This window comes from Gobio gobio, assembly GCF_949357685.1.
Source record: "Gobio gobio genome assembly, chromosome: 25".
Classification (NCBI taxonomy): domain Eukaryota; kingdom Metazoa; phylum Chordata; class Actinopteri; order Cypriniformes; family Gobionidae; genus Gobio; species Gobio gobio.
Window position 1 is genome coordinate 21,158,301 of NC_137121.1, and position 12,458 is coordinate 21,170,758.

General features: G+C 36.4%; 1 protein-coding gene across 1 annotated transcript in view; it reads right to left on the reverse strand.

Moving 5' to 3' along the window:
* Positions 1-232: 232 nt before the first annotated feature.
* The window catches only part of il17rel (interleukin 17 receptor E-like), a 17,325-nt gene continuing 5,099 nt past the window's right edge, over positions 233-12,458 (reverse strand). Inside the window, exons 10-18 of the mRNA XM_079810321.1 lie at positions 11,738-11,898; positions 11,585-11,629; positions 9,934-9,991; positions 9,352-9,503; positions 8,978-9,043; positions 8,819-8,876; positions 1,165-1,287; positions 739-788; positions 233-654 (exon numbers count right to left, since the gene is read on the reverse strand). Of these exons, the coding sequence (XP_079666447.1) occupies positions 646-654; positions 739-788; positions 1,165-1,287; positions 8,819-8,876; positions 8,978-9,043; positions 9,352-9,503; positions 9,934-9,991; positions 11,585-11,629; positions 11,738-11,898 (722 nt within the window). The 3' untranslated portion in view covers positions 233-645. The remainder of the gene's footprint in view (positions 655-738; positions 789-1,164; positions 1,288-8,818; positions 8,877-8,977; positions 9,044-9,351; positions 9,504-9,933; positions 9,992-11,584; positions 11,630-11,737; positions 11,899-12,458) is intronic.

The window sequence follows — 12,458 nt, forward strand, 5'->3', positions numbered from 1 at the left end:
GCACCATCCAAGAATGTCGACTGCATCCTCAGGATCAGAGAAAAGTGTCATTTAGGCCTATAAACAACGACGACGGCACAGGCAACACAGGAATATATGCAGTCGCAAAAGTTTCTATGGCAATGAACCAACACATAGGGTTACACAAGTGTCTGTAAGCTGACCACCCATTTGTGACCTAGTTACAAGCCTTACGTGAGAAAAATATCAACATGAGAAGCAAAAGCTCATTCACATTGCTGACATGTACATTTATTTGTGAAAGACACTGCCCTCTGCTGTACAAAAGTAGTAGCTCACAAGTAGCAAACGAATTTGATTATGCAAAGCAGGAAATACAACAGGAAACAATTAAGTTCAGTTTTATATTGGTCTTACATACATTTTATATACAAATTATTAAAACTCAGTGTGTGCAGTTATGCTTTGGCATTCTAATACATGCGTGTTATGAACTCTAAAAGCAGCTTTGCGTTAATGAAAATAGAACTACTGTATTTAAATACATTACAACTAGTGTGTGCATCAGACAAGACATAAAGCTTCAGTCCTTACAGTAAAAAAAACAACAAAACAAAACGTTTAAGACATGTATGCTTTATCGAGAACTGTCCCACAATCCATATCCTCACTCGCAGGCATGCGTCACTGATTCTGTTAAAAGAAACATATTCGACTTACATACGTAAAAGGATTTCATATGATCGTAATCAGAGATAGTAAACTAGGTTAACCTACTGTTTCCCGACATGTGAGTTTTGGCCATGCTTTTCTTTTCTTGCCCCCATCTATTGAACCAGAAACAAACAGAGACTAAACTAAATCACAAGATATTTCCAAGACAGTAGAGTCTAGCAACCAGTATATCAGAGATTTTCATCTTTTTTAAGGCAAGACGTCCACACCCAGTTCGTTTCTAAAGCGTATATGCAGGTTTAGAACTAGTCGGTCTACTATTATTTGACTTGTGTTGTAGCCTTCCATCTGGCATTTTCTTTTAATTATTACTCTTATTTCCTGTGGAAAGGGTCGTTAAAATTAAATGTGCAATTCTTTTGTCATAGCTTCTTTCATCGCAAACCTAATGTGTACTGTTACTAACAACAATCTCACAGTTTGCTTCAAGCCAGAGGCAACAGGTGTGTCAAATCACTGTCAGAATACCTTTGATTGTCAATCTTCCAAACAAGGCAGCGGCCAGGATCACAGTCAGAAAAATGACAGCTGGCAGTAAGATCTTCTCAATGTCCTGAAAGTGACTTCTCTCCGAGTCATGGCACCAATTTACTGTGATTAAACAAACAAACAAAAAAATGCATATCTTTACTAGCTTGTGGTCTTGTGTAAACAGTGGCAATACAGTCAAACTAAAGTATCACAAATGGCACTACATTTTCATTAACATGACACTAGTTTAGCAGTTTTCAAAATAATGCAGCTTTCCAGTAAAAAGCTTCATTGCAAATTCTTACTGAATTGCTATATTTTTCATCGCATTACTTTGTGGTCACAATTTTACTATGAAGTTACTTACTTTTTTAGTACCTTGTATTGTAGCTACATGAAAGTACTTATTTTAAAGTATGACATAAGAAATCAAATTTGCATGAGCTTTTGACATATAAGAGATCTTTGTACTATTAAAATATCCTGCAAGTTTGAAAGGATAGTTCATCCAAAAATGAAAATTGTGTCATCATTTACACCCTAAAGTTGTTCCAAACCTGTATACCTATCTTTGTCCTGCCGTACACAAAGGAAAATGTTTAGAAGAATGTTTGTAACCAAGCAGGTCTTGCTTGGAAAAAGAAAACAAATACTATGGTAGTCAATGGGGGCTGAGATCTGCTTGGTTACAAACATTCTTCCTAATATCTTCCTCTGTGTACAGCAGAACAAAGACATTTATTTGTTTATCATTCATTTACTCGAGGGTGAGTAAATGATGACAGAATTGTCATTTGTGGGTGAACTATCCCTTTAAAATGTCCTCCTCATTATCGTTTTGATATTGTGGGAACTGTGACGTCACACGGTCAAATACATTGGCATATGACTGCCCCCGGACCAATATATCACAAATAATTACACGTCATCACATAGACCCTGCCCACTGGAGAATATGACTCCATATTCATAGTTTTCAGGTCAAAACAGCCATAGAACTGCAGCACACGCCTGTCAATTTTCCATCTTAAAAACAAAAATATGTGAACAAGATGCAAGTTTTTGGCACTTGTGATCTATATACAGAACCTGTTGCAGTATTTCAATCATTAAAAACGGCGGTACAGTCTAAAACGCTTATTCCGAAAAACACTTAGTGTAGGTTGCACCAATAAGGATTAAATTAAGGAAAATTTAACACTAAACAAGGATTTGTTGATATGTGTTTTATTTTAATCGCGTTGTGTTGCACCACTTAATTTTAAACACAGATTAACTACGTGGAAAGACTTGGAATTAAAGGGCTGATCATGCAGTGAACCGACGCCAGGCTAAAGATGCTTAATCCTTATTCGTGCAAACCAGCCTTAAAGTGCCTTAATTAACTAAAACATTGATATTAAAAGATCAAATTAATTTCTGCATACTCTATACAGGCAAGCTGATGAGCCCAGAATATGAACGCAATGCGTTTTCTTTATAATGGTTTTCAATATAAAAAACGCTTAAAGAGAAACCTTGTGTTGCATTTATATTGTGTTTATCTGCTTTCCAGTACAAAGTATGCATCATCAATAAGGTGTATATTGAATTTGGTCTTTTAATATCACGGTCTTACTATATTAATACTTAAGGCATCCCTTAACACTAGAACCGCCACGGGGTAAAATTTACCCATGGCTGTTTTCAAATGTACATAACAGATTTTCAATAAAACATCCAAGTCTCCCAGTCATTGACTTTGACTAAAATTGTGTTATTTACAATCCCCTGTTGTTGAAAATTGTTTAGAAAACCAGATTAAAAAACAGGGAATTTATACCTAAAACCAGCAGGTCAAATTTACCCCAATATAACTCCTTTATTTTTGCGCTGTGTTTGACCAACGTGTAGTGTAAACAGTCACACAACGCACGATCAAATGAAGATGTTTTAGCCTATTCATAAATGTTCAAACTTTGGATTAATTATACATTTTTGTTTTGCAATTTTTATTGTGTATTTTTAGCTACTGTGTTACTATTCATTCAAGTCTGCCCGTTTCCTGAAAAATAATATTTACAATACATTTTTTTATGATTACCCCAAGTTTATTAGGGCCCAAGCCCCCGGACAACTTTATAATTTACAGTCATCAGCTCCGACCAACCGGAAGTCCGATATTTTGGTTTGAATGCTAAATTTTTTAATAAATCAGGCTCTTCGTTTTTATAAACTCCTCGTAGGAGATGCATGGAATCGACCCCAAACTCAGTCAACATGAAACAAAAACAACTGAAGATGCTATATTGATAACGATTATAGGATGTCTCAAATGGTGCTGCTATGGCGAGGGATTAAATAAGAACAAAAAAGGAAACAGAAATGGGCTCATATCTTGTAAAATCATTGTTTGATTTAAATTAAATTAAGATTGTATGTTCGGTAATTGAACCTGGATGAATTTAAAATGAATGTACTATTTTTCAGATCAACATATCTATTTATTTATTTAAAATATTTATTTTGAATCTTATTCTTTCTCTGTGTGTGCCCTCCCCTCAATGAACAGAAGATAGCAGCATTGTGTTAGTTTTGAAACAGGATAAAAAAAACATTGCTTCTCTCTTTCTCTCTCTCTCTGTGTGTGTGTGTGTGTGTGTGTGTGTGTGTGTGTGTGTGTGTGTGTGTGTGTGTGTGTGGAGGGGGATGGGTGGTTGACTGCCAGCTGCCTGCAGCATACTACAGCATTCTGATGGTGTAAAGTTTAACTCATACATTTGTAGGCGTAAATGTGGCATATTCAGATGACTTTGATATAGTTATTTTACGTTTAACGGGTTTAAATTCATATTGCAGCAAATGATAACTTCACATTTGAAATTAAACTATGACACTATATAACTATTCGGGCAGGACTCATTTTCAAAATGACATTCGAGTTACAATTCTTATCACCTGACATCTGTGATTTCATGTACTCATTCAAACATTACTCTTTTTTTACACAGGAATATGTGTGCGTTTTCTATACGTGTGCTTTACAGAAGGTCATGTGCTGTGTTTGCAAATATCACATATGATGCATATATCTTTAAATTAATTATTTACTGATATAATTCAAATTTATTCAAAGTAAATTTCACATGATTTTATAAAATGGCTGTTTATAATAAACATACATAAAATGTAGACATGCATCTTTCTTTTACCTGACACTGAAATTATAATAATCTTTGCAGTTTCTGTGATTTGGCTCCATTTTGTAATTCATTTTGTAATTAAATGTTTTTATTGAATACCTCCCATATTGAAATGAAAGCATGCTTTATAGTGCATAAGATTGGTGTATAAACGGTAGCTAAGGTAGGTCAAAAAACAATGGACGAGAAGTCTTAGGATAATACCACATCAGCATTCGAACGGTATTCTGCACTCATTTCAATTTGACTTGACATCATCTGACATTAAATTCATTTAAATTAAATTGATCTCATAGATGTGGCTGTTGTAGTTTGTGGTCATAGCAGCACCAAATCCTGCAGTTAATGTGGTGAATTCAGATGACTTTGAGATAGTCCTTTTATGTTTTCCCATTTTAAATGCCTTTTGGCTGTTGTGCACAATTAAGCTGATGCCACCGGGGTGGCGGTGCCACCGGCTTGGGCCCGTCATCGCTGCCCGCAGCTTTAATTGGTGTTGTTCTCTTATTAAAATTATAAATGATATAACTAAACCAATTAATAATTAATTAGGTGAAACTGTGAGCTTGAATTTGTCATTGCATCATAATGTACATCCTATGCAGTGCGGTGAATTATTATTGTTCTTTATTGTCTATTTAGGGTATTTTAGTAATTTTAATAACAAGGGGTTATCTTAATATGTGATTTAATGATATTTTATTATAATATTACACCACCCAAATATGTGTTTATTTCCTTCTAATTCTCGTTGTCATTGCAGGTTGGTTTAGCCTATAGTCACCAAAAAGGGATTAGTGTGGCCTGCTTAAATAGCACAAAACAACAGGACAAAAACATAGTTGTTGAGTAAAAACAATCATTTCATGACTCTAGATATTACTTTGAGAATACAGTGGCATAATACAGTGGCATAATACGTTTTTTTTGTCATATCCAAACAGTAATCATGTGCATGGGTAAATTTTACCAGCTGGCAGTTTTGACCCCAGGCAGTTCTAGTGTTAAAACAGATCTTTTCAGACAGAGGATCAGAACGAGGGTTGAAAATCATATATATTTGTTTTTTGTGCAAAAACCTTTATTATTAGTGAATCTTAAGGAACATATTATTATAATATAATTATATAATTATGAGTGCCTGTAGCTGTTTCACAGGCTATGCTTCTAACTCAGCTACATTTTCATTAGCATGATGCTATTTGAGCTGTTTTTAAAACAGTGTAGATTTTCCAGTAAGGAGCTACACTGCATAATCCTACATTGCTATATTTTTTATCTCATTGTATTGTATTGTGGCCACAACTTAGCTACTTTTTTAGTAGCTTGAGTGTAGCGACATGTACTATTTTTTTAAAAGATTAGCTTATATAATAATAATAAAAAAAAAAAATATATATATATATATATATATATATATATATATATATATATATATATATATATATATATATATATATATATAAATAAATATATATATATATATATATATATATATATATATATATATATATATATATATATATATATATATATATATATATATATATATTAGCATAAATTACTATAATTTGTACAGCGGTTTGTGAGTAGCTGTATCGTAGATGGCGCTACTTTTTCTTACAGTTGCAAAATAAGTACTTGTTCAAAAGAAGTACCGACTAAGAGAGTATGTGATTTCAGACACAGTCAGTCACTTTATAAAGATGGATGTTCAAAAGTGCTTCAGTTCACTGAGTGCATAGCTTCTCACTTTATCTAGCTGTATTCGCTGCCAGTGTAGTGATCCTGATTGTATTTGTAAAGGTCACTGTTGTGATGGAATTCATACAGCAGTTAGTTCTGATTGTTAGTTCCAGAAATGGAAACAGTTTGACACCACTGTGTCTTTGGTATCACTATGTTTGTGTTTGCGACGTTTGTGCATTTCAGATGGTCAGTCTGTCTCTTTCTGCAGGTTACATTAATACGCCAGTAGGTGAGGGTAAGTGGCCCCCTATCCTTAAATAATGCACAGCCGTTTGTAGTGGTGTCCAAAAGCATACAGGACATTATCTATTGCACTCATTCAATCCCATAATGCACAATCATGAGTGTACAACTGATGCATTCTTCCACTGAGTGTCGCAACAAATGATTTCCCAAATCTCGCAAGAACATGGCATCCACAGGCCACGGCCCTTACGGTGCACTCAGTGTCTGCTCCCTCCTTTTCATTTACTCATTCAGTGACTATCTAAGTGGAGTAGGGAATAATGATGAGGGTGTCCATCTTATTTTTTAATGTAAGAGCAGGCGTGGCCATTTGTATATTGAATGTGTCATTGGCTTCCAGTTATTTTTAGCTGTACAATACAGCTTGTTATGCTGCTTGATATTGCAAACTGGTATTTCTAACCATATTATTTTAGTCGTAATTATAAGTATATATGGTTTGTAGTGCACTTTGTTGTTCTTAGTCATTTACCTATAGTGGCCAATGATTCGAAAGTCTCGCAAATTCACAGAAAGTAGCTTACTTCAGCATTGTAAAATAAGGTGGATGGTGGTGACTTCAGATACAGCCTTTGAATTCACTTTTGATGAGTGAGTCATTGAATCATTATTTAACCCATAATCACCCCTCAATAGGGTTTACGTTTGTGGTCCTTGGGGTCAGATAGACCCCAAACATTTACAGAGCGATTGCATAAGGAAATATATTTTTTTGACATGGAAAACTATACATCATTTTTTTAATTTAGTTCTCATTGATTCTGTGTGTGTGTGTGGGGGGGGGGGGGGGGGAAGGGGGGCATGCATGTTGCATTTGTGCTCTAGTATTAGTTGATTGTAGTTGAATTGTTGATTGTATTTGCCAATTTCTATAAAAATGCTCTCTGTTCCAGTCACACACGTGTGTGTGTGTGTGTGTGTGTGTGTGTGTGTGTGTGTGTGTGTGTGTGTGTGAGAGAGAGAGAGAGAGAGAGAGAGAGAGAGAGAGAGATAGAAAGTTTGTTCCACTTTGTGTTTATGCTCTAGGACCAGACTTTGATTTAAATGTAGAAATTTTCAGATTTATACTGGATTTGTTTAACTTTTTTTTTGACAAACAAAAAAATATATATATTTTTTACAATTTTCCATTCATTACCAAAATCAAAAAAATGCCCCAGACACCCGTGTGTGTTTGTGTGTGCGCGAATGAACATGCTTGTTCCATGTTGCATTTGTGCTCTAGTATTAGTCCTTCATTTATGTATGACAATTTTTCAGATTTATGCCAGTTTTCTTGATTTTATTTGCCAATTTCTATACAAATGTGCTCTGTTGCAGTCGCACACATGTGTGTTTGTGCGCGCATGTGCGTGTGTGTGTGTGTGTATGAGATAGAAATTTCGTTCCACTTTGTGTTTATGCTCTAGGACCAGACCTTGATTTAAATGTAGAAATTTTCAGAATTATATTGGATTTTTTTTGTTTGTGACAAAGTGAAATTTTTTTTTTGTTTTTTTCATTTTTCCATTCATTTTCAATGTGGGGTCAATCTGACCCAGAGGACCTTAAATGGTAAAAAAAAATTGTACACACCTTTAGAACAACCAAATCAAGCCCAGATTTTTTGTGCATGTTTAAATAGATTATTTAGGAAAAGTCACAGAGTTGCATACCCCTGAGATGAAGGGAACACTTTTTAAAAATGAAGGAAAGGTCCAGTGGGGTCAGCTGGACCCCAAGGGGTGATTAAGGGTTAAAATGATTTATTAAAAAAGCTGATTCGTTAAGGAACGAAACAAGTGCCTTTATGAATGAAGCTACGTTCCGATTGACAGCGCCTGTGGGCAGTTTTCACTGATTTCTGAGCTCAATATATCTGTTGAAGTTGAAATCTGTTGCATTCATTCAGGAACACCCTGCAAGAGGCGTTTCAAAGATGGCCGCCGAGTGAAATGACTTGTCTCAAAGGGACTTTGTTATAACTACATTTTCATTAGCATGACACTAATTTAGCTGTCAAGATTGTTTACACTACAGCTCGCTATTTTTCACACCACTGTTTTATACCCACAATTTAACAAACTTTTTTGTTAGCTTATAGCAGCTACCTATATAAAATATTATCTTGACTATAGTTGAACTACTAAGTATGAGTAGCTGTAAATGTATTACAGTGACGCAACTACGTAACTCAGATTTTCAATGGCATGACACTAGTTTAGTTTTTTGTTTTTCAAAATAGTTTCCAGTAAGATGCTACACTAAAAAACGCTGCATTGCTGTTTTCCCCACATTGTATTTGCCCACAATGTAGTTATCTACTATTTTGAAGCTTGTAGTGTACTGTAGCTCCATGTAACAATTTTTTTTAAAGATTAGCTTGCCTGTTGTTGAACTACTTGACATTATGAGTAGCTGCGTCTTCTAGCATAGCTACAGTTTCAAAATCCCTTCCCCAACACTGCCCACCATTATAAGCTATATGTACTTACAACACTGCAAGTCGCACTGAAGTACAGGGACTGAAAAGTGCACATCTACCCTCTGGACCTTTTAAACAGGAAAACATGAGACAATCCACATCAATGAATCATAAATGACAAAAATCCAACAAGTTTTGTCAGCACTGTCACTCTCCGTTGATGCCTTACCTGTATGCAAACACACACTTCACACGCATTTTTAGACAAGTTGAAAACTGTGCGCTTCAATTTGTCCTAGAAAACAAATAAGAATTGGCGTGAAAAACAAGCTTAAACAAGACTGCCCTTGTGATATGAGTTTTCTTTAGAACAGACCCTTTTCTTTGTCATGTCATCAGGTACAAACCAGTTCAAAAGTTTTACTTTGACAGGGGAATTGCCCTAAACGGAAGCCTCAAGGCATGGCGTTACTAAGATGAATAGGGGAGTACCGAAAAACAAAATGATGGAAAAAAAAAACATCTGTATGACATCATGTACATCTGCTTTGAAGTTATTTTAACTGATCCTACATGCTGATAACCCTGCTAATGTCTCCTTACCACAGAAAGGGTTTGGGACTTGTTTCCCTCGATTTGTTTGCACCGAGAGGACGGTTTCATCTCACAGACTGAAACTGAGAAGTTGGCTTTGACCCATGTTGATATCTCTGCCCACTGCTGACCATTTTTGGATGCCATCTTTGCTGTCCAGACTTGTGGGATAAACATTAAAGTCATTTAGCCTTCATACAGCTTGTAACATTACCAAACTGCTTGTTAAACATGTCTTATAGCTAACAGGGAACGTTCTCAGAAAGTTCTGGCAAGGTTCTCTTAAAGTCATGAGTAAACATTCTTCTAGTAACGTTAAAAGAACATTGTGGTACTTTTTTTTCGAAAACATTTTAGTTGGACGTTTATCTAACAATTTTTAAAAGTTACTTATTGTTTCAGAACATTCAGAGAATATTTAAAAGTAACGTTCCTATGTTTGCAAAATGATCAAATGCAATGTTTACATCTTTGCATGACCAAGAAAACGTTAAGAGAACATTCATAAATAACATTTCAATGACTAAATAGGAGCGTAGGCAAAACATTCTGAGAATATACTTTTGTTTGCTGGGGTAGTGCTTTGTATACCTGAGAAATTCCCTTTGGCAAAAGGACACTTAATCCATGTCCCCACTTCAGTAGTAAACTGAAAAAATGGAGAAGAAAAAAATTATGTCATTAGTGTGAATTCTGACCCAACCAAAGAATATATTTCCAATGACATCTTTATTTGTCAATGACAACATTTATTTAAAGGAATAGTTCACCCAAAAATGAAAATTCAGTCTTCATGTCTAAACACCTCGTGTGGTAAATTCCAAGTCATCTGAACTCGTTTGTTTCAGGAACAGACAATTACCTTCATCTTTAAAGCTAATTGTAATATACTCCGATCAGGCATAACATTATGCCAAAAAAGCCCTGACCTGTAGAGGCATGGACTCCACTATACCCCTGAAGGTGTGTGCTTTGGTATCTGGCACCAAGATGTTAGCAGCAGATCCTGTAAGTTGCGAGGTGGTGCCTCCATGGATCAGACTTGTTTGTTCAGCACATCCCACAGATGTTCGATTGGATTGATATCTGGGGAATTTGGAGGCCAAGTCAACACCTCAAACTCGTTGTTGTGCTCCTCAAAACATTCCTGAACCATTTTTGCTTTGAGGCAGGGCGCATTATCCTGATGAAAGATGGTCTGCAAAAATCGTTAGGTAGGTGGTACGTTTCAAAGTAAGACCTAAGGTTTCCCAGCAGAACATTGCCCAAAGCATCACACATCCTCCACCGGCTTGCCTTCTTCCCATAGTGCATCCTGGAGCCATGTGTTCCCCAGGTAAGAGACACACGCGCAACCAGCCGTCCACGTGATGTAAAAGAAAACGTGATTCATCAGGACACCTTCTTCCATTGCTCCGTGGTCCAGTTCTGATGCTCATGTGCCCACTGTTGGCGCTTTCGGCGGTGGAAAGGGGTCAGTATGGGCACCCTGACTGGTCTGCAGCTATGCTGCCCCATACGCAACAAACTGCAATGCACTGTGTATTCTGACACCTTTTTATCAGAACCAGCATTAACTTCTTGAGTAATTTGAGCTACAGTAGCTCGTCTGTTTGATCGGACCACACGGGCCAGCGTTCGCTCCCCATGTGCATCAATGAGCCTTGGCTGCCCATGACCCTGTTGCCGGTTGACCACTGTTCCTTCCTTGGGCCACTTTTGATAGATACTGACCACTGCAGACCAGGAACACCCCACAAGAGCTGCAGTTTTGGAGATGCTCTGACTCAGTCATCTAGCCATCACAATTTGGCCCATGTCAAACTCGCTCAAATCCTTACGTTTGCCCATTTTTCCTGCTTCCAACACATCAACTTTGAGGACAAAATGTTCACTTGCTGCCTAATATATCCCACCCCCTTACAGGTGCCGTGATGAAGTGTTATTCCCTTCATCTGTCAGTGGTCATAATGTTATGCCTGTATATATAGTGCGATAGTCATACAGGGTATAGTCAACTTCTATAATGCTTTTATGGTGCTTTTTGACATTTTTGTAACGTGACAGCTCTAGTCCTCGTTCACTTTCATTGTTTGGTATAGAGCAGCAGGGACATTCTGTTACATTTCTCCTTTTGTGTTTCACAGAAGAATAAAAATACGTTTAGGATCATGAGGGTGAGAATATGATGACAGAAATGTCATTTTTGGATGAAAGAAAATAAGCAATAAAAACGTTAAACCTTCGTGCAAAGTGTAGGGTGTGGATCCACAGAAGAGAATATCACCTGAGGTAAAAACAATAAAAATAAAGATGACAGGGTTCCTGACAATCATCAGCTATAACTGCAGATGTAATTAGAAGGAACAAAGGATTAAAGGGGACAAGAACATACTTTTTGCCCCTCTGAATGAATAACATTTCCGAGGTCTCTGCAGTTTTTTCCTCCATCAACCTGGCATAGAGAAACTGACACTTTGACAGGACACAGTGGCTCCCATATAAGCTCCTCCTTACTGAGGTCATAGGTTATCCCAGACCACAGTTCTTCTAAATCTGTTACAGAAGACAGTGGGTATTATAAACTAAAATAAGAATCAAAATCATGATTTACCAGTCTCTCTTCGGGTTTTCTTGATTGCTAACACTACAACGGATTCCCAAACCATTCATTCAGAGATTTACCTCTCAACAAAAATGCCCTAATGATGCTCAGGTTTAAACCTGTGTTTAAAATGTTCTCATTCACAAGACACAAGTGCAGATTATTATCAACTCAAGCGTCACAACATGAACACAAATAACACACATTTATCCATGTGTGAACCTTATGTAGCAAAACTGATTTTTGTTTTGTTTTTGCGGCTTCTGCAGAATAAAGAAACTGCCGCAGGTATGAAATTAAATGAGGGTGAGGAAATGCTGATGAATGATCATTTATCAATTTAAGTGCTTTAGCTTCACATAGGAGACCACTGGAAACCTAGAAATTTGGATAAGAAGTTAGTACTCCCTTTACAAATATGAGCAAGTGCTAACTAGTATATAACATCTGATACAGATAAAACACAACCAAGTGCAAATAAGCAAGCCAATGCAAGATTTTCCTTTTAATT